Consider the following 26813-nt stretch of genomic DNA (forward strand, 5'->3'; position numbering starts at 1 on the left):
TGTGCCACCTGCCGGTGGACAAGGTCACCAGGATCTTGTCCTTAATCTCTTCCGTAAGGGTATGTGCGCACGTTGCTTTTTACCTGCTTTTTACCTGCTTTTTTGCTGCTTTTTCTTCTGCGCTGTTTAATGCCAAAATGGATGTGTTCTTCTATTCAAGCAAAGTCTATGGGAATTTGGGTTTCTTGTTCACACTTTGTTGTTCAAAATGCTGCCTTTTTGTGGCAGAACTTTGGTCAAAAACTCAGCTTTTCAAAGAAGCAACATGTCAATTGTTTTTGCCATTTGGGTTTTGCACTGCAAAGCTGAGTTTTTGACCAAAGTTCTGCCACAAAAAGGCAGCATTTTGAACAACATAGTGTGAACAAGAAACCCAAATTCCCATAGACTTTGCTTGAATAGAAGAACACATCCATTTTGGCATTAAACAGCGCAGAAGAAAAAGCAGCAAAAAAGCAGGTAAAAAGCAGGTAAAAAGCAACGTGCGCACATACCCTAAGGAGTTGCCCAGGCATGTCCTTACGGCAGGCTATGTCGCTGATCGGGACTCTTACCTCTTGCATCCCAGGGGTATGGTGGGCCCAACTGCATTCCAGAATCCTCCAGTTGGAGGTCCTTCGGTTTCAGAGACTGTGTGGCGGCTGTTTGGAGAAGAAGTTGACCCTGTCTGCAGACTCCTTGCACTCCCTGGGTTGGTGGCAGGACCCCTCTCACCTCCGGACGGGGGTTCCTTGGCTTTCCCCGGTCACGGACACTATAGTCATGGATGCCAGCCGTTGGGGGTGGGGCGCCCATCTGCGCCAACAGGTGCTTCAAGGTCCCTGGGACGCTCGGTTGGTCAGACAGTCCTCAAACTACAGGGAGCTCATGGCGGTTCTCAAGGCACTAGAGGGGTTCCTCCCCTTCTTGAGAGGTCGCCATGTTCGGGTCCTTTAAGACAACAGGGTGACTGTGGCGTACGTCAACCATCAGGGAGGCACCAGATCCCATTCTCTTCTGGCTCTGACTATGCGCATCTTCCAGCTGGCCGAACAACATCTCTCCTCCTTAACAGCTCTTCATATCAAGGGGGCGGAAAACGAGGAGGCAGACTTCCTCAGCCGGCACTGTCTCAGTCAGGGGGAGTGGTCCTTGGACCCGGGGGTCTTTCGCAAGCTCACGCTTCTGTGGGGTGCCCCTGTTCTCGACCTGTTCGCTACCAAGGCGAATCGGAAAGTGGACAGGTTCTGCTCTCTCAACCCCCGAGACGATCCTGTTGCCCTCGATGCCTTCCAGATGTCTTGGTCTCACGGCCTCCTGTACGCGTTTCCTCCCCTGATCCTGTTGCCTTCGGTTCTCCGGAAAATCCGGACCGACAGAGCGGAGGTTATTCTCGTCGCCCCCTTCTGGCCGAAACGGGCATGGTTTTACTGGCTGCGGACACTGTCTCTGGTGGATCCTTGGGTTCTCCCGGACGCCCCTCATCTCCTGTCCCAGGGCCCAGTCCGTCACCCCCCCCGACCCGGCTCTCCATTTGACGGCTTGGCGTTTGAGCGGCGGCTGCTAGCTCGACGGGGGTTTTCCTCTTGCTTAATCGATACTCTTCTTCGCAGTAGGAAAGTGGTCACCACGGCCATTTACGGTAGGGTCTGGAAGCGCTTTCTCCTTCAGTCGGGGGCTCGGGCGGAGGGCCCCCCTCCTATCTCGGCTATTCTAGAATTCCTCCAGAGGGGGTTGGAATTGGGGCTCTCCACCAGTACGCTCAAGGTGCAGGTATCGGCCTTAGGGGCACTGTTTCATTGTAGTCTGGCACAGAATGAATGGATTTGCCGGTTCATTAAATCTAAGTCCAGGTCGGTACCTGTTCAGGCTCCCCGGGTTCCCCCATGGGACCTTAATTTAGTGTTGGATGCCCTCACAGGGCCACCGTTTGAGCCCTTAGGGGAAGTCCCTCTCAAACTGCTGTCCCTTAAGGTTTTTCTCCTCGTCGCACTCACCTCGGCCAGGCGGGTGGGGGATCTCCAAGCCTTGTCTGTGGTTCACCCTTATACCCAGATTCTGGATGATAGGGTAGTGTTGCGGACTGATCCCTTCTACTTGCCCAAGGTTTCTACACCTTTTCATCGGTCCCAAGAGATCGTGCTCCCTTCCCTCTGTGACCCCCCTCGGAACGAGAAGGAGGCTAGGTTACACACGTTGGATGTCCGGAGGGCCTTAGTCACGTACCTAGATAGGACTAGGGAATGGAGGAAGTCTCAGGTCCTGTTTGTCACTTTTCAGGGGCAGTCCAGGGGGCATGGGGCTTCTAAGGCTACCTTGGCCAGATGGGTCAGGGATGCCATCGGTTTGGCGTACTCGGCTAAAGACGCCACTCCTCCTCCGGGCATAAGGGCGCACTCCACTAGAGCAGTGTCTACGTCTTGGGCAGAGAGGGCGGATGCCTCTATTGACCAGATCTGTCGGGCGGCTACTTGGTCGTCTCCTGGGACTTTCTTTCGGCACTATAGGCTGGACTTGTCCTCCACAACTGACCTTTCCTTTGGGAGACGTGTCTTGCAGGCGGTGGTCCCTCCCTAAGGTGGATGGTCTATATAAATCTCTCATGTGGTGCTGTCATGGGCGGCAGGGAAAAATCTTAATTACTCACCGGTAATCGGATTTTCAATAGCCCATGACAGCACCCTTAGTTCCCCCCCTATTCACTGGTTGTGGGCACCCTTCGGGGAGTGTTAGTTATGGGTGTTTTTCCTTGGGTGGTGGTATGATTAATCTGTTTGTTGTGTTTTGTTGGTCCTCTCTGGCTCTGAAAACCTACTGATGTGGAGGAGAGGTACCGCCTTTTTATCAGTGGGTTTCCTGTCCTGATGTGGGCGGAACCTATCTCTCATGTGGTGCTGTCATGGGCTATTGAAAATCCCATTACCGGTGAGTAATTAAGATTATCGTTACACATTTCACAAGTGTGTTTTTATACCTGCTTGCTTCTTTATAAATATAGATCCTCAAGCTTCTTGCGTTTTCACACATTTCTCTTTTCTTTATCGTTCCTATGGGAGACCCAGACAATGGGTGTATAGCTTCTGCCTCCGGAGGACACACAAAGTACTACACTTAAAAGTGTAGCTCCTCCCTCTGAGCTTATACAGCCCCTGGAGAACCAGATCTAGCCAGTTAATTGCTTTGTGTTCAGGAGGCATACATCCACACATGCATTCTCATCTGATTTTTGATTTTTGGAAACAGTTTGAAGAAAAGCGGGTCCAAATCTGGACCCCCCCGGCATGTCCCTTCTCACCCCACTGTGTCGGCGGTGCTGTTAAGGTTGATTCCAAGGCTGGAGGCTTACATGCCGTGCTCCTTCACCATCCCTCCTGGGCTCTGGCTTGAAGTGGGAGCCAGCACGGTTCTCCATGCTTGGCAGGAGACCGGTCTCCATCCGCAGCCCTTCAGGATCCTGCTGGACCGGAGCACTCATCCCCAGGGACTTGGAACCCTGCGTCTCAGCAAGCTAAGTACCTGAGACGTTTATATATTGGGGGTCCCTGTACTTTATTATGGTGGGAGAGTGTGCTGAGTGTGTTTTGTGACATTTCCGGCGGGTCCTCTGGCTGTCGTTTGAGAACCGCGCCGATGGTGCCTGCGCGCCGGCCGCACTGCTCAAATTTAGGCCCCGGCTTCGCCGGAGGCCTAGTTTCGGTTTCACTGCCCTCGCATGTCATTCATGCAGAGGGACAGCGTGGCTCCGCCCGGCGGCCGTTCTGCACAGGGGAGGGACACTCCTCACTGAGTACATGTCTCCTCCCCTGTAGGTCTCTATGGCCCTCCAGATCCCGCTCCCAGAGTAAGTCCCGCCCCCTCTCTTCGCTCCGGCGGCCATTTTCTCAGCGTTTTCCCTGCGATCACAGCGCTGGTCTGCAGCGTCCTTGCTGAGGTGCTTGGGGGTCCGGGCTTCGGGATCTGGAGGGCACACAACACCGCTCCAGCGGTCTGGTAAGCCACAACCTCTGTATATACTCTGAGGGTCATTCTGGCAGAGCCCCCACTCCAGCAGCATGTCTCACACGAGGAGCAAGGCCCCAAAGCTGTATTCAGTATGCACTGCATGTAAGCTCCTACTGCCTGAACCGAGCACCTATCCACATTGTGATGCCTGCTCTAACCTGACGGTGCCTCAGCCTGGTGTCGCACCCCCAGTGGTCTCTCAGGCTGCTCCGGCTCCTGTGGCTGAACCCCCGGCTTGGGTAGAATCCTTTTCTAGGTCTCTCTCCCACTCTTTTGCCGACTCCATGGGACTTCTGTCCAGGACTTTGCTGAACATGCATCAGCCCCCTTCACAGGGTGCCTCTGCTGCTAGGGCTCTCTCTGTACCGGCGCTCAGAGGATTCATCATCTGGTCCCAGACCCCTTCCTTCTAAGAAGAGACGCAGGGCTCCCTCTCCTTCCTCGTCCCGCGGCTCTGTTTCAGAAGCTGACTCGCAGGACGAGGATGATGCCTTTACGGAGGGCTCGGAGGTTAACTCCATCTACCCCATTGATCTGTCCGAAAGTGACTCAGATGTTAGTGATTTGATTGCGTCCATTAATTCTGTACTGGACCTCAATCCGCCAGTATCAGAGGAACAACCCTCTCTGGCAGAAAAGCACCGGTTTACCTCGCCTAAGAGGGCAAAGAGTGTGTTCTTTAACCACTTCAGTTTTCAGGCCGCTGTGACCAAGCCTAGGGCCTGTCCTGACAAACGCTTCCCAAAGCGTAGTTCTGATGACAGTTTTCCCTTTCCACCTGAGGTGGTCAAGGAGTGGGCTCATTCCCCAAAGGTAGACCCCCCCCGGTGTCTAGACTCTCAGCCCGGACCGTTGTATCGGTGGCTGATGGCACCTCTCAAGGATTCCACTGACCGCCAGGTTGACCTTCTGGCCAAATCTGTATATGAGGCGGCAGGGGCCTCGTTCTCCCCGACTTTTGCAGCAGTGTGGGCTCTCAAAGCCATCTCTGCTTCTCTAGAGGAGATGCATTCCCTCGCCAGGGAATCTATGCCCGAAATGGTTACCTTAACTTCCCAAGCTTCAGCTTTTTCATCCTATGCCATGTCTGCCATGCTGGAGGCTTCTCACCGCACTGCGGTGGCTTCGGCTAATTCCCTCGCTATACGCAGGATCTTGTGGCTTCGAGAGTGGAAGGCAGATGCTTCTTCAAAGAAGTACCTTGCTGGACTTCCTTTTGCTTGGTCGGTGAACAGCTGGATGAAATTATTAAGGAAGCTACTGAAGAGTACTTCCATGCCACAAACCAAAACCAGGAAACCTATCCAGGGCAGGAACCAGTCGAGGTTTCGTTCCTTTCGTTCCTCCAACTGGTCGTCCTCTAAGCCCTCGGCCTCGTCCACTAACTCAGCCAAGGACCAGAAATCCAACTGGCGCCCAAAAGCGCGTCCACAAAAGACCGCAGGAGGTGCTGCCGCCAAGGCAGCCTCCTCTTGACTATCTGTCCGCGCCAGCAACGTCCTTAGTCGGTGGCAGGCTCTCCCACTTTGGCGACGCTTGGTTTCAACACGTCTCCGATCAGTGGTTGAGAGATATCATCTCCCACGGCTACAGGATAGAATTCTCTTCCAGCCCGCCAAACAGATTTTTTCTGTCAACTCCCCCCTGCTCCAAGGTTGCCGCCTTCTCTCAGGCCGTGGCATCCTTGCAGGCCAACGGAGTAATTGTGCCGGTTCCCGCCCGGGAACGGTTCAGAGGTTTCTACTCAAATCTCTTCCTAGTCCCCAAAAAGGACGGTTCCTTCCGGCCCATCCTGGATCTCAAGCTTCTCAACAAGCATGTTCTGGTGCGGCATTTTCGCATGGAGTCTCTGCGATCAGTCATTGCCTCAATGACCCAAGGGGATTTCCTGGCATCCATCGACATCAGAGATGCCTATCTGCATGTGCCAATTGCAGTTTCACACCAGCGTTGGCTACGTTTTGCAATCGGAGAGGAACATTTCCAATTCGTGGCTCTCCCCTTCGGGTTAGCCACGGCCCCTCGGGTATTCACCAAGGTCATGGCAGCAGTGGTTGCGGTTCTGCACCTCCAGGGGTTGGCAGTGATACCTTACCTGGACGACCTTCTAGTCAAGGCTTCATCCAGCGCAGACTGTCAGCGGAGTGTCTCGCTCACTCTCGCCACTCTAGCCCAATTCGGGTGGCTTGTCAATCTGCCCAAATCCACTCTGACTCCGACCCAGAGTCTCACGTACCTAGCGATGCAGTTCGAGACTCTGCTGGCACTTGTGAAGTTGCCCTTAATCAAACAGCAGTCCCTCCAACTGGCGGTGCGCTCTCTGCTGAGGCCCCGCCGTTATTCCATCAGGCGCCTGATGCAGGTGCTGGGTCAGATGGTGGCATCAATGGAGGCTGTTCCCTTTGCCCAGTTCCATCTGCGCCCCCTGCAGCTGGACATTCTCCGCTGTTGGGACAAGCGGTCTTCCTCCTTGCACAGGTTAGTGGCTCTGTCGCCACAGACCAGGAGCTCTCTTCAGTGGTGGCTTCGGCCCCTCTCTCTGTCTCAGGGGCGCTCCTTCCTGACCCCGTCCTGGGTGATAATCACCACGGATGCCAGTCTATCCGGCTGGGGAGCGGTATGTCTCCACCACCGAGCGCAGGGCACTTGGACTCCGTCCGAGTCAGCTCTCTCGATCAATGTGCTGGAAACCAGAGCCGTGCTTCTGGCTCTCCTAGCTTTTCACCTCCTATTGGCGGGCAAGCACATCAGAGCCCAGTCAGACAACGCGACAGCGGTTGCCTACATCAATCACCAAGGCGGGACACGCAGCCGCCTGGCAATGTTGGAGGTACAACGCATTCTTCAATGGGCGGAGGACTCCAAGTCCACCATTTCCGCAGTCCACATTCCAGACTGGGAGGCAGATTATCTCAGCCGCCAAACCGTGGACAGTGGCGAGTGGTCCCTGCACCCTACAGTGTTTCAGTCAATCTGCCGCAAGTGGGGCACTCCGGACGTGGACCTTATGGCATCCCGTCACAACAACAAGGTTCCGGTTTACGTGGCTCACTCCCACGATCCTCAGGCATTCGCCGCGGACGCTCTGGTTCAAGACTGGTCCCAGTTTCGTCTGTCCTACGTGTTTCCCCCTCTAGCTCTCTTGCCCAGAGTTCTGCGCAAGATCAGACTGGAGGGCCGTCGAGTCATCCTCATTGCACCGGACTGGCCCAGGCGAGCTTGGTACCCAGACCTGCTCCATCTGTCCATGAGACACAAGAACATTGAACCAAAGCACATCTCGCATCAAAAATCAACGCCACTCCATATGGCACATAATATTAGGAAGAAGAAATGGAGCTTACAAGGCTGTTAATGTAAAAATATCCAAGTTTTTATTATACAAAATTCATATTATATTAAAATAGTTTCGATCAGTATAGAAAAAGTACATATACGGTGCTACATAGAGAAAAAGGTGAATTACCACACATAAGTGGAAGAGCAAAGGTGATAACACCCCAAATAGACATAAAGGGGCAAAGGGTCATAAATAAATATAGATGGCTGGCTAGTGACTATGGCGCCTCTGTCTTAGTAACAACCATAATTCTATATAGCCCAATCAGCATAGATCCATAAGGCAGGACAGAGATTTGCCAAATATCAGGCTAATCATGACAAAAGTCACAGAATGACTAACAAATATGGCGCCCTCACCCTGGCTGGACACATGAGGTAGTGTAGCCAAATCGGCATAAGTCCGTTTTATGCCGGATAGGGATCGCCAGTACAAAGCCAGTCACATAGAGAAGACCCTAAGAACCCATAACTTACACATGGTTAAGAAGAGGGGCGAACACCAGAGCGTCCCAGGACAGTGCCACGAGCCTTCCTACGCGCGTTTCGCACGGTTTACATCTGCTGGCTTCATCAGGGAAGGTGTACGGCAATTGCCGCTCAAGGACCTTATAACGGAAGTCGCTAGACTTCATTGGGCAGCCCATGACCTGGAAAATGTGTCCCAGCCAATCGGATCCCCGCCGCCGCGCACGCGCATCGCGCGCCCAACATCACACGCCCCTCAGCCGTCCAATGGGAGAGGGAGCCCGGAGCAAAAGGACACATGCTCCAAGGCCGCCCCCATCCACAAAGGACTGCCAAGGGGCGGGCAAGGAAGGCGAGCGGCGCGCGCGGGTCACGGAGATCAGAGGGCGGGACACAGCTCCCAGCTAGAGTCCGTCAATCAGCCATCAGGTTGCCATGGCGGCGCGCACGCCAAAGCACGGCGAGAGTCCGCACCACGTCCCCGGCAATCCAGTGAGGGGGGACGCGGCGGACCCCCGGGCCCAGGGGTCCGCAGCATCCGCCCCCACCAAAAGGGACGCCGGGCAGGCAGCGGGGACAACAAGCTGCGCGATGGGAGCGCGCACAGCAACCAGAGGGCGGGACAGGCTAATAGCTGGAAATGAGAAATGTGAACAATACATAAGTATCCTTGCCATCCTATAGATAAGACCACAGGAATGCGATAACAATGGCATCAAACATATTACATAAAACCAGAGGACTCTAGCTGGGAGCTACACTACCTCATGTGTCCAGCCAGGGTGAGGGTGCCATATTTGTTAGTCATTCTGTGACTTTTGTCATGATTAGCCTGATATTTGGCAAATCTCTGTCCTGCCTTATGGATCTATGCTGATTGGGCTATATAGAATTATGGTTGTTACTAAGACAGAGGCGCCATAGTCACTAGCCAGCCATCTATATTTATTTATGACCCTTTGCCCCTTTATGTCTATTTGGGGTGTTATCACCTTTGCTCTCCCACTTATGTGTGGTAATTCACCTAATTCACCTTTTTCTCTATGTAGCACCGTATATGTACTTTTTCTATACTGATCGAAACTATTTTAATATAATATGAATTTTGTATAATAAAAACTTGGATATTTTTACATTAACAGCCTTGTAAGCTCCATTTCTTCTGCTCCATCTGTCCGTAGAGGTGCCGTGGCATCTTCCGGACCGTCCAGACCTTTTCTCACAAGGTCCGTTTTTCCGCCAGAATTCTGCGGCTCTCAGATTGACGGCGTGGCTCTTGAGTCCTGGATCTTGACGGCTTCTGGTATCCCTCCTGAAGTCATCTCCACTATGACTCGGGCTCGTAAGTCTTCCTCTGCCAGGATCTATCACAGGACTTGGAAAATTTTCCTGTCCTGGTGTCGCTCTTCCGATCATCCTCCCTGGCCTTTTTCCTTGCCGACCCTTCTGTCCTTTCTACAGTCCGGTCTGCAGCTGGGACTGTCCCTCAACTCTCTCAAGGGACAAGTCTCTGCTCTGTCAGTGCTGTTCCAGCGGCGTATCGCCCGGCTGGCTCAGGTCCGCACCTTCATGCAGGGCGCATCTCACATCATTCCGCCTTACCGGCGGCCCTTGGATCCCTGGGACCTCAATTTGGTTCTCACGGTTTTGCAGAAACCCCCCTTTGAGCCTCTCAGGGAGGTTTCTTTGTTTCGTCTTTCACAGAAAGTGGTCTTTCTAGTGGCCATAACTTCCCTCAGGAGAGTCTCTGATTTGGCTGCGCTCTCTTCGGAGTCACCTTTTTTGGTTTTTCATCAAGACAAGGTGGTTCTCCGTCCGACTCCGGACTTTCTTCCTAAGGTGGTCTCTCCCTTCCACCTTAACCAGGACATTACTCTACCTTTCTTTTGTCCGGCTCCTGTTCATTGCTTTGAAAAAGCGTTGCATACTCTAGATCTGGTGCGTGCTCTCCGGATCTATGTGTCTCGCACCGCTGCTCTTAGGCGGTGCACCTCTCTTTTTGTGCTAACCACAGGTCGGCGTAAGGGCCTCTCTGCTTCTAAGCCGACCTTAGCCCGTTGGATTAGGTCGACCATTTCGGATGCCTACCAGTGTTCTCAGGTGCCTCCCCCGCCGGGGATCAAGGCACACTCGACCAGAGCTGTCGGTGCCTCTTGGGCTTTCAGGCACCAGGCTACGGCTCAGCAAGTCTGTCAGGCTGCCACTTGGACTAGCCTGCATACCTTTTCAAAGCACTACCAAGTGCATGCTCATGCTTCGGCAGATGCGAGCTTGGGCAGACGCATCCTTCAGGCGGCTGTCGCCCATTTGTGAAGTTAGGCTCCGCCTACTTCTTAGTTTTTCTGTTTATTCCCACCCATGGACTGCTTTGAGACGTCCCATTGTCTGGGTCTCCCATAGGAACGGTAAAGAAAAAGAGAATTTTGTTTACTTACCGTAAATTCTTTTTCTTATAGTTCCGTATTGGGAGACCCAGCACCCTCCCTGTTGCCTGTTGGCAATTTCTTGTTCCGCGTGTTATCACCGGCTGTTGTCATGGACAGAGTCTCCGGTTGTTCCGGTTCTTGCTCTGTTTTTACTTGTGGGTGGCTATTCTCCTTCAGCTTTTGCACTAAACTGGCTAGATCTGGTTCTCCAGGGGGTGTATAAGCTCAGAGGGAGGAGCTACACTTTTAAGTGTAGTACTTTGTGTCCTCCGGAGGCAGAAGCTATACAACCATTGTCTGGGTCTCCCAATACGGAACTATAAGAAAAATAATTTATGGTAAGTAAACAAAATTCTCTTTTTTGGCGCAGGAGAATTAACCCAATTTTTATATTTTTATCATTAAGACACATTGTACCTATTTCACAATTCCAGGACTTGATCACTCATATACCAAGCTATTATTCAGTCAAATTCTCTTCCACATGCCCACGCCTATGTACTCCAGATTGTGAACCCCACAATCACATAAACATTTGTGACCATTTATCCTGGACTGTTTTTGTTGTGCACATAGTTTCTTGCCTTGGCGGGCAGGAGCCTGTTATGGTGTACCACACCGATTGGCACATTTGTCCCTCATATAGGGATTAATGGAGCTAATCGGACATTGTATGACCAGGCTCTTTGACAGATGAACCTGTCATTGTAACCCTGCTGGTGTTTTTTCATCTTTGAACCAAAATCATGTTTGCCATATAGTTGGCTGCACTTTCCTCGACATATTGAACACCCCAGTACAGTCTATCCTTCCTGCTACAATATATCCAATTGCGGGATGACTGTTTTGTTAGGACAACCAAGTTTTATCATCAGTAAATGTGCCTTTTGGGGCATGCTGCCCTTTTGTGAGTAATAATTCCTGGAAGGATTTTCTTGTTTGATAGCTTCATGTCTCTGTAAGCTTCGAATGGCTCCTGGAAATCGACCCGTTTTTACCCTGAAGACCAGATGGGGCACCATCTATTGTTGGCACAGCCATGTGTCCAGTACTCTCACTGGTGCCATCTTGGATGTATTTCTGAGCACTGAAAAACTAGTGCAATAAAATTTGAAGCGTGGTCCTCAGAGCATACAAAAAAAATCATAAGTGACTGTAAAAAAAAAAAAAAAATGCAAATTGTAGTTTTTTTAAACTTGTAATGCACGAACTGCATAAAAATGATTGCATCAAACTACTCAGTACCTCCCTAGATAAACACATTAAACGATATAATTTACCAAAGAGACATTTATGGGGGTTTTCTGTCGTTGTTGAACCACTCAAGCTCTACAAATGTGACAATCTATTCCAAATAAAGACACATTTAGTTTCCGAAATTCAGATTGTGCCCCTTCCCTTCCGAGTCCTTCCGGTTGTCCAAACAGAACTTTTTGACTACATGTGGGGTATCGCCGCACTCATAAGAAAGTGGGTAACAAACTGCGGGGCTCAATTTTTGGTGTTTTCTCTTGCAGAGTAAGAAGTTTACTTCCCAAAGCAACATTTCTATGACTATCTAATATTCTTGAATTCTGTGTAGTTCCTGTAGGTTCAAAATGCTCACTATAACCCTGCTTGACTTCCTTGAGGGGTCTAACTTCCAAAATGGGGTCACTTGTGGGGGTTTCTGCTTTTTACATACCTTTTTAGGGGCCCTGCAAATCTGACATGGTACCCGCAATCTATTTCAGCCAAATTTGCCTTCCAAAATTCCAATACTTCTCCTACCGTTCCGAGCCCTTCCAGTTGTCCAAACAGAGGTTTCTGACCACATGTGGGGCATCGCTGCGTTCAGAAGAAACTGGGGAACAAATTTGTTGTCCATTTTGTCGTGCTATCCCTTGTAAAAGTGAAACGGTTACGGCTAAGGCAACATTTTAGAGGATATATATATATATATATATATATATATATATATATATATATATATATATATATATATATATATATATATATATATATATATATATATATATATATATATATATATATATATATATATATATATATATATATAATTTTTACCCCACTTTGCATTAATTCCTGTGTAGCATGTGAAGGGTTTTAAAATTTTCCTGGCAGCAGTTTTGAAGTATTTGGTATCACTTTTGGGGAGTTCCCAATATATATGACCCTCAAAGGCCTTTTAAATCTGAACTAATCTCCAAAGGAACAGGTTTTGTAAATTTTGTTTAAAAATAAAAAAAGTTTACTGCTAAACTTTTAACCCTTCTAACAAAATTCTGACAAAATAAAAATTACAAATGAAAAGTGATGCAGGTGTAAGGTAGAGATATAGGAAATGTTGTTTGATTTTCTATAGCATGACTAACTGGTCTAAGGATGTAAGAATTTAAAGTTTGAAAACTGCGATATTTTTTTTTTTTTTTTTTTTTTTTATTTTATTTTTTTAAATTATTAAACTCAAAGAATATCGACCTAAATTTCCCACGAACATAAAGTACAGTGTGTCCCGAAAAAAAAAATCTCAGATTCCCCGGATCCATTGAAGCAGAGTTGTTGCCTCATATTGACACTGGTCAGATTTCTAAAATTTGGCATGGTCATTAAGGTCAAAATTAGCTTGCTCACTAAAGAGTTAAAATGAGAACATACATCGCTGGTTCAAGCATTGAAAAAGGCTAAAAATATTAAAACTATTACAAGCTCAAAAATGATTGACTTTGGATCTTTTGTTGGGCCCTCTGCTGCCATGATGAGCCCATCAGTGCTCCATGATCGTGATTTGGTTGGCTGATAGACATTAGGGCCGACTTATTAAGATTGGCCTTGTGCACACTAATGATAATGATTGGGCTTGCTTACACCACTGGGTGAAGTCAGCTCCTTTTTTAAAGAGAATCTGCTACCTAATCTGAGAGGTTTTTTTTTTTTTTTCTTTGTTTTTTGTTAAATGCACTACATCCAAAAGTTTTGTTTACCTCCAGTGGGAGCCAGTTAGAGACTGCATGCAGCTCTTACTGGGGTGCTGGCTCCCATCATTCACTCAAGGGAGTCAAGTCTTTGATTCGGATCTTTTGCGAACATCACATCCAAGCACCTATGATACTCGACCGAGTGTACCAGAGCCCCCCAATGCTTGATCGAGTATCCAGAAGGGGCGAGTACGCTCACTCATCACTATTCCAGCTGTTTTGGAACTGTGACCAGATTATCTGAATTACATCTGAACTAAAATGTTGGACTCAGAATATCTACTGTGTTAAAGTATTGTAATATTACTGCTACTATAATATTTCATATGAAAGTTATTTAAAGAGGACCAACCACCTGGATTTTTCTATATAAACTAAAGTGAGTGCTATACTGGTGCGATCATGCGGAGTCTAAACATACCTTTAGTTGTGAGATCGGATGTATAGTATCTGAAATACAGGCAAGTAAAGTTTGTGAAATCCACTTTTACTTGATGAGAGGTGAAACTGAATATCTAATAGGTGGGTCGGGTTTTGCTAGTTATTCCTGCCCCTGTCTGTCCTTCCTCCCCCTATCTGTTATCAGGAAGGGGAGGGAGGGCAGGAAGGAGAGCAACGAGGAAGGACAGACAGGGGCGGGAATAACTAGCAAAACCCGACCCACCTATTAGATATTCTGTTGCACCTCTCATCAAGTAAAAGTGCATTTCACAAGCTTTACTTGTCTGTATTTCAGATACTATACATCCGATCTCACAACTAAAGGTATGTTTAGAATCCCCATGATCGCACCAGTATAGCACCAGCTTTAGTTCATATAGGAAAATCCTGGTGGTTGGTCCTCTTTAAATAACTTTCATATGAAATATTATAGTATCAGTAATATTACAATACTTTAACACAGTAGATATTGAGTCTGGATTAATACCTCCTTAGCCAGTAACAGCTTGTCTCTGATCTTTCCTCTTTCTAGAAGTTGAATTCTCCGACGTTATCTGTGAACAGTGAAGGCTTTATCCCCATGCTCTCCAAGCTGGATGACTGTATCTCTTACATCTCCTCACATGTAAGTTGAAGTCTCTTATGTCCTTTTCTTTCTCTGTGCATTATCCCCTGGTTTACAGAACAGCTTGTCTGATGGGAACGGATTTTACTTTCTCACTTCAGTCAGGATGGTTCATATTAGTGTTTTATACTTCTAAAATCGTAGCGTATGCATTATTGTGCCCATTATGCTCCTTTTTTTTTTTTCTTCAGTTTTCAGCTTTTACGCTAGGTGTGTATAGGCTCCAACATGCATTTCACAATCAATGGTTGCAGTTTTCACAGAGACCAGTAGGTGTCACTGCAGGTTAATGAAACAGTTGTGAATCTCAATAGTCCGAGCCCTACGACAACCTCGCCTGCTGGTTGGGAAGTCTTATGAAATAAAGTGGAGGATTTATTTTTGAATAAGATTTTGCCCCCCCCCCCCTCCAAGCAATGCTTGGGTTTAGTATTCCGTTATGTACATTAGGCTTTTAGATTTTCATTTAAGGGGCTATACCATAATTAGACCCGCATCTGTCTTGAACAGGGTCGGCTGCTTTTCCGTGAAGAAGTGTCAGTTTCAAATGAATGAATGTGAAGTCTGACCACATCTTCACTGAGACAGGCATGCCGGACTTTTCAAGATATATGCTGGTGGCATCCGCATCTACCATAGCTTTTATCCATGGGATATGCTATAAATGTAGGAGATGGGAATACCCTTGTAAAGCTAGCAATATGTCTTTATTGATCTTGTTCTACACTGTGTACAGAATTATTAGGCAATTTGTATTTTTGATGATCAATTTTATTGAACAACTACTGTGTTGTCTGTCATTGCAAAGGTTAATAAACCTAAACTATTTAAGAAAGAAAAAGCGAATTTTTGCCTTAGAATGTGTGTATAATTATCGGGTAACTATTAATGTGCAGAATTATTATGCAACTAAATGTAAAATGTGAATCCTCCTATCCCAATTGTTTTTCATCTATTGGAGAGAATAATAACCAAACAACTCAAAATGTACAAAAATACGTTTGATAGAAAATTTCTGTCACCAGTATTGCCCCCCTTCTTTTCAATAACAGATATATGCCATCCATAATCTGGAAGAATATTAATCTGTTGACAAGCAACTTTTTCGGCAGCACCATCCCCAGCCGCCCAGACACTGATCAGAGAGGTGACTGCTTTCCTTCACTTTAAATCTCCCGTTTTAGAAAGACCCACAAGTTCTCAATAGGGTTTAGGTCTGGTGATGAAGGGGCCATGTCATTATTCATTCATCTTTAAGGCCTTTACTGGCAGCCAAGCAGTACAGACTTGGATGCATGTAATGGTTCATTGTCCTGCTTAACACTTTACAACCAATGTTGTACTGTTTCGTCATTGGTCGTGTCGCGGTAATCCCCGCCGGCTGCTGCAGTGAGCCGGTGGTGATCAGCGCACATGTCTGTTGATTTGACAAAATTACGGTTTTTTCGTCACCACAACATTGTACTAAAGTGAAATAACAGGCAATCAAAGCTTCACATCTTGGCAAAAATGGTATAATTAAAAATATGAGCTCAAGCGGCAAAAATAAGCCATCACTGAGCCAAGATCCTGAAAATGAGAACGTTACGGATCTCAGAAAATGGCGGCATAAGCGCAATTCTTTTTTTGGACAAACCTGTTTTGTTTTTTTTTTTTTACCACTTGGATAAAAGTTAACTATACATGTATGGTACCTCTGAACTCATACTGACCTGAGTCATCACTCGAACACATCAGTTAACATATTACCATATAGTGAACACGGTGAATAAAAATACCCCGAAAACAATAGTGCAATTGCACTTTTTTTTTTGCAATTTCACGGCACTTGGATTTTTTTTCCCTTTTTTTTCAGTACACTACTGTATATGGTAAAACTAACGGTATCCTTCAAAAGTACAACTCATCCCACGAAAAATAAGCCCTTATATGGCAATATTGACGGAAAGATAAAAATGCTACAGCTCTCGGAAGAAGGGGAGAAGACAACGGAAAATCGCCCATGGCTGAAGGGGGTTAAAAACCATAGTTTTCTTGAAAGATGCAGATTTTTTTCCATCTGGTCCATAAAGTGTCACTCTTCTTATCAGTTCATAAAACTTTTGAAGAATCAGTCTTAAGATATTTCTTGGCCCTATCTTGACATTCCAACTTCTGTGTCTTGTTCATTGGTGGTTGGGTTTCAGCCTCCCCTACCTTGGGGAATGTCTCTGAGCGTTGAACTCCTTGTACTTCTCTGGCCTCCAGGATGGTTGAAGTTCTGCAATATAACAGCACTGGAGGATAATGGTCCTCTGGTCGCTTGACTTTTGGTTCTTCTCAATCCTTGGTAGTTAAAGTCTTTATTCTTTATTCTGTGATCATGCCCCAATATGTTGGCAATCTCAAGACTTCTGCACCTCTCGGGAAGACTTTTTCTCTGACACCTCATTGGGGGACACAGGACTATGGGTGTTATGCTGCCTATCCATAGGAGCACACTAAGTAAATGCAAAAGCATAGCTCCTCCTCTGCAGTATACACCCCCTGGCCGGGCCAGGCAAGCCCAGTTTTAGCTTACTGTCTGTAGGAGGCACTTCCTTTCAAGGTTTATTTTTTGAGGGCGACAGTTTCCTTTTGGGACCGATCTCTCACTACCATCAATGGGCGGGAACGTGAAGTGTTGCCTACACGTACCCCCTTCTGCGACGCTGGATCCTGGGCTGGACGACTGGTTCCACAGACACCGATTTTCCAAAGCCCAGGGTAGAGGCCTGTTCCACTATAGCCCAATTCCTCAGCCCCTCTCTGCAGGCTCTGAGTTGAATATGACACAGACACAGCAAGCTGACTCTGCTATTTTCACTGCCTGGAAAGCAGTGTTTAAGGTGAGATCCCCCCTGACTGGTTTCCCAGACAAAGGGAGAAAAGACGCTGCAGGGAAGGCCCCCAGGACATTTCCAGTATTTATTATGTGCAAGGAGCAATGATCCTGCACACACAGTGTTAACTTTCTCTAGCTTGCTGGCTGGAGGAGGGGGAAGTTCTGCTGTTTGCAGAAAGTCTTGCAGATAATTTGGTGGCAGGGAGGAGGGCCCAGGGCTCAGGGACTCACGCTGTTTATTATCTGCTCTGTTTATTTGCTCTAGCAGAAAAGCCAGCTGATAACCACCGGTGACAAGCTGTGTGCTGACTGTAGGGAGAGGGAGGAAAACTCAGAAGCTCCCTTCCCGCCGGGTTTTTTTTTTTTTTTTTTTTTACACTACCCACAGCAGGGGGGGGGCACACTGACTCATCTTCCTGCTCTTTTAGCGCTAAGCCCCGCGGACGCGATGAGCCCCCCTCCCCCCAGGAAAGTGTGTGAAGATCTTCATAGAGCTTAATCCTTCCTGAGGACAGGGCCATCGGCTGATTCTGGTGAGGTGCTTGCTTCAATTGTAGCTCTGCTGAGCATTGCTCCCTGTCCTGGCATACTCCTATTAGGAACATGCAGAAATCTAAGGGCACTAAGAGTGCTAAAGCCCACATAGTCTATTATTCAGCCTGCACTGCCTGCCACGCTGAGCTACCACGTAAACACACCTCTTCTCTCTGTGAGTCCTGTGCCCCTATAGCCCCCCAAAACCCCCCTGCCACCACCGCCGCAACCGGCAGCCCCAGAGCCTAGGGCCCCCAGCCCACCGGAATGGGCACAGTTTCTGTCCCAATCCATGGAAAAACTGTCACAGGACCTGGTTCTGGCTATGCAATGTCGTCCTCCACACCCTTCTGGGTCCCTGGACGGAACGCAGCCTGAGAATACCCCTATGGAGGATCCTTCTGAGGTAATCCGGGCACATGCTTCACCGGTTGCAGGGATCAGGAAAAGAGCACATGGCCGGGTGTCTCCAGCGGGCTTTCCCTCGGGAGCACACAGGGCAGGCTCTCCCACACGCTCCACGGCTTCTGATAAGCTGGAGGAGGGAGAATGCTGTTTGTACCAGGAGGATTCCTTGGTTTCATCACCCCCAGATGATCAAACTGCAATAGACTCCCTTATAGCAGCAATCAACCAAACTCTGCATGTGGAGGATCCCCCATCCACTACCACTGACCATGCGGTCTCCTTTAAGAGGGCAAGGAAACCCCAAAAGATTCTCGCTTATCACCCAGTTTCAGGGTATCCTCACAAAGCAAAGGGAGGAGCCTGACAGGCGCTTCGGTAACCGAAAGCTCATGGAGTCCCGGTACCCTTTTGCCTCACCTGCCCCTAAGGGCTGGGCCGATCTGCCCTCGGTCGACCCCCCCCCCCCCCGGTCTCCCGCCTTACCACAAAGACGCTCCTGTCTTTACCCGATGGTTCTTCCATCAAGGACCCGACAGACAGGTGGAGCACCTCGCCCGCTCTGCTTTTGAGGCTACGGGTTCCTCCCTCTCGCCCTCCTTTGCCTCTGTGTGGGTCGCAAAGGCGATCTCGGTCTGGGCAGAATCCCTTAACACTTCGCTTGAGAAATCCCAGTTCACTCATACCTTCACAGAGGTAACAGCTCAAATTGCCTCTGCGGCAGAGTACCTCATCCAGGTCTCCATGGACGCTGCTACCTGCGCAGCGTTTGCCACCTCAAATACCATAGCCATCCGTAGAGCTCACTGGCTCCGACAATGGCGAGCGGACTCTGCCTCCAAGAAGTCTCTCACGGGCCTTCCCTTTTTTCCAGACCGATTGTTTGGCGAACGTCTGGGCAAGCTCATTTCTGACGCCACGGGAGGATAGAGTACCTCCCTCCCCCAGCTGAAGTCCAGGACGTCCTTCACCAGATGTCCACAGTCCTCGTTCCGCTCCTTTCGGAACTCATTTGGTTGGTCGACATCCCGTGCTGTCCCCGCCACCAGCCGCGGACTACGCAGGGACCGACCTTCTCAGCTCTCCCCGAAACCCACTTCGTCATGGCAGCCTAGACCGAAACAGTCCAGTACTAGGGAGACTCGGCCACGACGTTTTCCCCCCTCATGACTCCTTCGGCGCCCCGGAAGACACACTCATTGTAGGAGGTCGACTGCGGCTCTTTCAACACATCTGAGCTGCCGCCTCAGACGACAAATGGGTGCGAGACCTTGTGTCTTCCGGTTACCACATTGAACCGACTCGGGGGGGGTCGGGTCCGAAATTCTTTCTCTCAAACCCCCCAAAGACTCAAAAACGACGCGAAGCTTTTTTCTCAGCAATCCACTCGCTCCAAACAGCAGGAGTGATAATACCTGTCCCAGACGACGAGAAGTTCGGGGGTTTTTATTCCAACCTCTTTGTGGTCCCCAAAAAGGATGGGTCAGTTCGACCCATCCTGGACCTCAAACACCTAAACAAACATGTGCACGTACGGAGATTCAGAATGGAGTCCCTAAGGTCCATTATTGCATCCATGGTCGAAGGGGAATTCCTCGCCTCCATACACATCAAGGACGCGTACCTGCACATACCCATCGCCCCAGATCACCAAAAGTTCCTCCGCTTCGTAATTCAGGACTCCCACTTTCAATTCGTAGCTCTACCCTTCGGCCTTGCCACCACACCAAGGGTCTTCACCAAAGTCATGGCGGCCGCCATGAGCGTCCTTCACGCCAGGGGAGTAGTCGTTCTCCCTTACTTGGACGACCTCCTCATCAAAGCCCCCTCCTTCCGTGACTGCTCAACCAGCGTACAGATCACTGTGGACACCCTATCCCGCTTAGGGTGGCTAGTGAATCTGGACAAATCATCCCCGATCCCATCACGATCCATCACCTTCCTGGGCATGTCCCTGGACACCCGTCGGGGCTTTTTCCTTCTCCCCCAGGACAAGGTTTTCGCTCTTCAACGAGCGGTACGTTGCCTTCTACGTCCTCCGTCTCGCTCCATTCGATTCAGCATGAAAGTGCTCGGCAGGATGGTGGCGGCTATGGAAGCAGTACCCTTTGCTCAACTGCACCTCCGCCCACTGCAGCTAGCCCTTCTAGCGGCCTGGGACAAGAGCCCCTTCTCCCTGGACAGACATCTTCACCTGACTCCTTCACTCAGGTACGCACTCCGCTGGTGGCTTCGGTCCTCATCCCTATCGAAGGGGAGATCTTTTCTCCCAGTGAACTGGCTGGTTCTGACCACGGACGCCAGCCTCCTAGGCTGGGGAGCAGTGTACCGGCACCACACTGCTCAAGGACGTTGGACGCCCCAGGAGTCTTTCCTTCCCATCAACATCCTGGAACTCCGCGCGATCTTCCTCGCGCTCAGGGCGTTCTGCCCTCTGCTAGCGGGTCGTCAGATTCGAGTCCAATCGGACAATGCGACAGCTGTAGCCTATATCAATCGGCAGGGGGGCACCTGCAGAAAAGCGGCTTATCTCGAGGCCCACAAGATCCTCAGCTGGGCTGAATCGACGGGATCCGTGATATCAGCGGTACACATACCGGGGGTAGAGAACTGGGCAGCAGAGTTTGAGTCGCCAAGGCCTGACTGCCGGAGAATGGTCTCTCCACCCAGATGTGTTTCTACACATCTGCACTCGCTGGGGCACACCAGACGTGGACCTAATGGCCTCAAGGTTGAATGCAAACGTTCATAGCCAGGTCACGCGACCCGCAGTCCATCGGCGCGGATGCTCTAGTCTGCTCCTGGCACCACTTCCGCCTGCCTTACATATTTCCACCTCTACCCCTGCTGCCGCAGGTAATCAGGAAGATCAAGGCAGAGGGAGTCCCAGTGATACTGATTGCACCGGACTGGCCCAGGCGCGCCTGGTACGCCGAATTAGTACAAATGCTCACAGACGCACCGTGGCGCCTTCCAGACATCCCAGACTTGCTGACCCAAGGGCCCATTTCCCATCAGAACTCCAGAGCCCTGAAGCTGACGGCATGGCCATTGAGACCTGGGTATTAACAAGAGCGGGATTCTCCCCCGCGGTTATTGCCACCATGATCAGCGCCCGAAAACCTGCTTCATCCCGCATTTACCACCGTACGTGGAAAATCTTCCTTTCATGGTGCAGGGAAACTAACGTCCAGTCTATGCCTCTGGCCATCCCCAGAATTCTCGACTTTCTACAGTCTGGCTTGCAAGTGGGGTTGGCTCTCAGTTCCCTTAAAGGGCAGGTCTCAGCGCTCTCAATCTTCTACCAATACCGCCTGGCTCAAAAACCGCAAGTCAAGACCTTTCTCCAGGGCGTTTCCCATCTAGTTCCCCCGTACAAACGGCCGCTGGAACCATAGGACCTCAACCTTGTTCTGGATGGTCTCCAGAGGTCTCCCTTTGAACCCCTCAAGGAATCCTGCCTTGCTCTTCTGTCCTGGAAGGTAACATTCTTAGTGGCAATTACGTCCATCAGACGGGTTTCGGAGCTGGCAGCACTCTCTTGCCGCAAGCCTTTTCTGATCTTTCACCAGGACAAGGTGGTTCTGCACCCCCTTCCGGATTTCCTTCCAAAGGTTCTTACCCCGTTTGATTTGAACAAGGACATTGTTCTGCCTTCCTTTTGTCCACACCCGGTTCATAGGGTGGAAAGGTCTCTGCATTCGTAAGACCTCGTCAGAGCTCTCAGATATTACATATCCAGGATAGCCCCCTTTAGGAAAATGGACTCTTTGTTCGTCATTCCTGAGGGGCCTAAGAAGGGACAGGCAGCTTCAAAGGCGACGCTGGCTCGCTGGATTCGCTCTGCGATCCAGGAAGTCTACCGCTTGCAACTCAAGCACATTCCTAGTGGGCTGCGGGCTCATTCCACGTGAGCAGTTGGCGCTTCGTGGGCCATTCGGCATCAGGCTTCAGTGGAACAGGTGTGTAAGGCTGCGACCTGGTCTAGCCTATATACGTTTTCAAAGCATTACAGAGTCCATACCCAGGTTTCAACTGAGGCAAATCTGGGTAGGAAAATTCTGCAAACGGCAGTAGAGCACCTCTCTCAGTAGGCGCTCCAGGCTGTCTGGGACTGGTTCCTAGTCCTTGGGTTGTATTGTCTTGTTTTGTTTCCCACCCATGGACTGCTTTAGGACGTCCCATGGTCCTGTGTTCCCCAATGAGGCGTCAGAGAAAAACGGATTTTTGTGTACTCACCGTAAAATCGTTTTCTCTTAGCCATCATTGGGGGACACAGCACCCACCCTGTTGCCCTGTTGGGCCTTGGTTCTCTCAGTACCTTATTTGGTTATGACTTTTTTTTCTCATGTTCCTCTGTTGAGGTAAGTTTACTTTTTTTTCTCCTACTGCTTGTGTACTAAAACTGAGCTTGCCTGGCCCGGCCAGGGGTGTATACTGCAGAGGAGGAGCTATGCTTTTGCATCTACTTAGTGTCCTCCTATGGATAGGCAGCATAACACCCATGGTCCTGTGTCCCCCAATGATGGCTAAGAGAAAACGATTTTACGGTGAGTACACAAAAATCCGTGTTTTTCAGATTCAGATAAACCTCTTGTTTGGTCCATTTCGAAGACAATAAGCTACCTAATACTTTTTGCACATTTTGATAAAGGATGTTATATCCTTTGGCCTCACCCTCCCGCATTACACAACCACACATCACCTGATCTGCTTCATCTAATAAGCATTCCAGATTATCCCGCTTGGAGTTGGAAATTCCACATCAAAATATGATCAAAATCCTCCCTTGTCTAATAACTGTGCACATGCTGTATTTATTAATATGAAGTAAGAATTAATAAATGGTTTTAACACTAATATGCAAATTGCTAAATTTCATGGCCTTTTAAGTGTCTTACACATGGTTTTTCTTTTTTTTTCCAGCCGAATTATAAAGATTATCCTGTATATCTGGCAAAGTTTAAGCAATGTCTTTCTAAAGCTATGCACCTTATGAAAACTTACACAGTGAACACTCTACAAAATCTCACAAATCAGCTAATGAAGCGGGTAAGAAAAGGTTTCTTAAACCAAGGATGGGGAACCTCTGGACCCTGTGTAGGTGCCCAGGGACTGCAGTGCTTGGGCTAGCCTCCACAGCTTTCTTACCCTTTAATTGCTCTTCACATTGTACTTATGAAGCCTTCACTACTGAAACGTATTTAATGAAGGATTATGTCAGGACTATATTTGCTTGCGGAGTTAGCTCTGCACTTCTGTCCCGTTTCTATTATGAAGGCAGCAGTCTGCCTATGTGATATATATACACCAGCCCCAATGTCTGTGATGTATATGCACTAGACCCAATGTCTCCTATGTGATGTAGATGCACAAGCTCCAGTGTATCCTATGGGATGTATATGCATCAGCCCCAGTGTCTCCTATGGGATGTATATGCATCAGCCCCAGTGTCTCCTATGGGATGTATATGCACCAGCCCCAGTGTCTCCTATGGGATGTATGTGCAGCAGCCCCAGGGTCTCCTATGGGATGTATGTGCAGCAGCCCCAGGGTCTCCTATGGGATGTATGTGCAGCAGCCCCAGGGTCTCCTATGGGATGTATGTGCAGCAGCCCCAGGGTCTCCTATGGGATGTATGTGCAGCAGCCCCAGGGTCTCCTATGGGATGTATGTGCAGCAGCCCCAGGGTCTCCTATGGGATGTATGTGCAGCAGCCCCAGGGTCTCCTATGGGATGTATGTGCAGCAGCCCCAGGGTCTCCTATGGGATGTATGTGCAGCAGCCCCAGGGTCTCCTATGGGATGTATGTGCAGCAGCCCCAGGGTCTCCTATGGGATGTATGTGCAGCAGCCCCAGGGTCTCTTATGGGATGTATACAAGAGACCTTTAATTCTGCCACTGTTTTGGTTTTTTTAATGGTATTTCTTGGTAACAATAGAACATATACCTCATATTGACTTACTGTGAATGTGTCTAGATGTAACACTAATGCTGATTTATGTGTTGGTCATTTCTGAATAAAAGTAAATCTTTTTTGCTTTATTTTTTTTTCATCAGGATCCATCAATAGCACCACATTCTGAAAACGCCTTCACGTTATTTTATGTCAAGTTTAGGGGAGCAGCTCCAAAAGTCAGGGTGAGTGTTCTTCAGTTTCTAGAAGATATCTTGAGACTGTAAGCTCAGTCTCTGCCTGACCCTCACAGCGTGTGGTAATGTTCTATGGCTCCTTGGTGTGAATCAGAGCTGGTATAATTGTGCAAACTCGTGTGGATTACTTTTGGACCTGCAGGGTTGTTTTGGGATTAATATTGTGGTGAAAAAGGGTGCCTTCTTTTGTCTTTTATTTCAAATAAAGGATTTTTCTTTGTTTTTGTTTTTATTTACAGATTAGTAATGGGGGGGTCTCATAGACTTCTCCCATTACTAATCTAGACCTTACTGATGTGATCTGCCCTTAACCCCTTATTACCCCCAATTTGTCACCGCACCAGGGCAAATGGGAAAGAGTCGGGCAAAAGTGCAGGGACTGTCGAATAGAATGTGTGCAACAATTCCGGGCTGCTGCAGGCTGCCATTTTTAGGCTGGGGTTGGCCCAATAAGCATGGGTCTCCCCAGCCAAAGAATTCCAGTCCCCAGCTGTGGTGGAGTAGGGTCACTGTAGGCTGGGGCGGTGGTGAAATAGGGTGATGATGAGGCAGGTGTCCCAGATGCTTGCTGCGAGCGTTGAGGCATGAGCACCCAGAAACTGTTGGCAGTGCGGACTTCAAAGAAATGGCGCCCGGAGTCAGTACATGTGCAGATTGACCTATCGGCAGTGACAAGCCGAGGTCTACTCTGTGGATGCGCCACCTCTGGGTGCCGTTTTCCTTAATCCGCTGCTAAATCAATAGGCTGGAGGCAGCGCATGCGCAGATGAGACCTTGAGATGAGAGCTCGATTTGTGCACACACAGACTCCTGGTTCTATTTGAAGCTTTCACCGCCGACATTTTCAGAATGGCCCCTGCCTCACCACCCGCAGCGAGCACCAGCACTTCCCGCAGTACAGCGCACAGCCCACAGCATTGCTCCTGCCTCACCAAACCATTCTCAATCACCACCCTCAGTAAGCTGCATTCGGTCTACACGCCACATTAAGGCTTGCTAACACTCTGCTGTATACACATCACATAGGGCATACGGACTGCTGCATACACATTACGTAGGGCGTGCTGACTCTCTGCTATATACACATCATGAGACATTTTCCCTGTCACTGATCTATCACTTTACACCATTTATATAGGGGTACAAGCAGTATGATGAGCGATTCATGGGAAATGTAGTCAGTATGAGGTGTATAAGGAATTGAGATGGTAAACATCTTGGACATGGCAGCTCAACTTAAACGGGCTTACGCAAGGCATACACAAGGCATACACAAAAACCTGTACAATACACTTCAATATGATATGCAATATGTAGGTAAGAATATTTTTCTTCATCGTTCCTTATGGGAGACCCAGACCATGGGTGTATAGCTTCTGCCTCCGGAGGACACACAAAGTACTACACTCAAACGTGTAGCTCCTCCCTCCTAGCATATACACCCCCTGGTAGCCAGTCCTAGCCAGTTTCAATGCTTTGTGTTCAGGAGGTCACACACACACATGCATTCTCTGATTTTTGATTTTTGATTTTTTGGATTTCAAAGATTTGGAAGAAAAGCGGGTCCAGTCTGGACTCCCGGCATGTCCCTTCTCACCCCACTGTGTCGGCGGTGCTGTTAAGGTTGATTTTACAAGGCTGGAGCCTTCACATGCCGTGCTCCTTCACCATCCCCTTGGGCTCTGGCTTGAAGTGGGAGCCATCACGGTTCTCACTGCTTTGCAGGAGACCGGTTTCCATCCGCAGCCCTTTTTCAGGATCCTGCTGGACGGAGCGCTCACCCCCCAGGGACCTGGCATCTGCGTCTCACAAGCTAAGTACTGAGACGTTTTTACCACAGAAAGTGGTTTTTCCAGCGGTCCCTTGTACTTTATTTATTGTAGAGAGTGTGTTTTATGTTTGTGTTAACATTTCCGGCCGGTTCTCCAGTTTTCACTGGAGAACCGCGCCGATGGTGCCTGCACGCCGGCCGCATGTTTAAATCTAGGCCCCGGCTTCGCCTGAGGCCTAGTTTCGGTTTCACTGCCCCTGCATGTCAGTCATGCAGAGGGACAGTGCGGCTCTGCCCAGCGGCTGTTCAGCACAGGGAATGGACACTCCTCACTGAGGAAAGATTCCCCCTCCCCTGTATACCTCATTTGCCCGCTCTGAGTAGGCCCCGCCCCCTCTCCTCGCTCCGGTCGCCATTTTCTCAGCGTTCTCAATGTCTGCATAGGCACAGAGATACCACATTGTGACAAATGGGGGCCTGGGCTGGGGGACTGGAGGGCACAGAAATGTATGTTAAACGGTTTGGCAAGCCACAACCTCCGGGTTGTGCCGCTGCTTATATTCTCTGTTTATATACGCTGCTGGGGGTCATTCTGGACAGAGCCCCCACTTCTGCAGCATGTCTCACATCAGAGCAAGGCTGCAAGGCTGTTCTTAATATGCACTGCATGTAGACTCGTACTGCCTGTACCGAGCACATAAACACAGTGGTCCCTCAGCCTGGAGGCTCATCAGTGGTCCGTCCAGCTGCTCCGGCTCCGGTGGTGCTGAGCATGCATTAGCCCCCTTCTCAGGGCGCTTCTGCTGCTACGGCTCGCTCAGCAAAGCTC

General features: G+C 49.2%; 1 protein-coding gene across 1 annotated transcript in view; it reads left to right on the top strand.

Moving 5' to 3' along the window:
* Positions 1-26813, top strand: part of COG3 (component of oligomeric golgi complex 3) — a 234030-nt gene that overhangs the window by 26610 nt on the left and 180607 nt on the right. Inside the window, exons 6-8 of the mRNA XM_075336880.1 lie at positions 14166-14258; positions 22987-23112; positions 24121-24201. Of these exons, the coding sequence (XP_075192995.1) occupies positions 14166-14258; positions 22987-23112; positions 24121-24201 (300 nt within the window). The remainder of the gene's footprint in view (positions 1-14165; positions 14259-22986; positions 23113-24120; positions 24202-26813) is intronic.

The sequence above is a fragment of the Anomaloglossus baeobatrachus genome, chromosome 2 (assembly GCF_048569485.1).
Source record: "Anomaloglossus baeobatrachus isolate aAnoBae1 chromosome 2, aAnoBae1.hap1, whole genome shotgun sequence".
NCBI lineage: Eukaryota > Metazoa > Chordata > Amphibia > Anura > Aromobatidae > Anomaloglossus > Anomaloglossus baeobatrachus.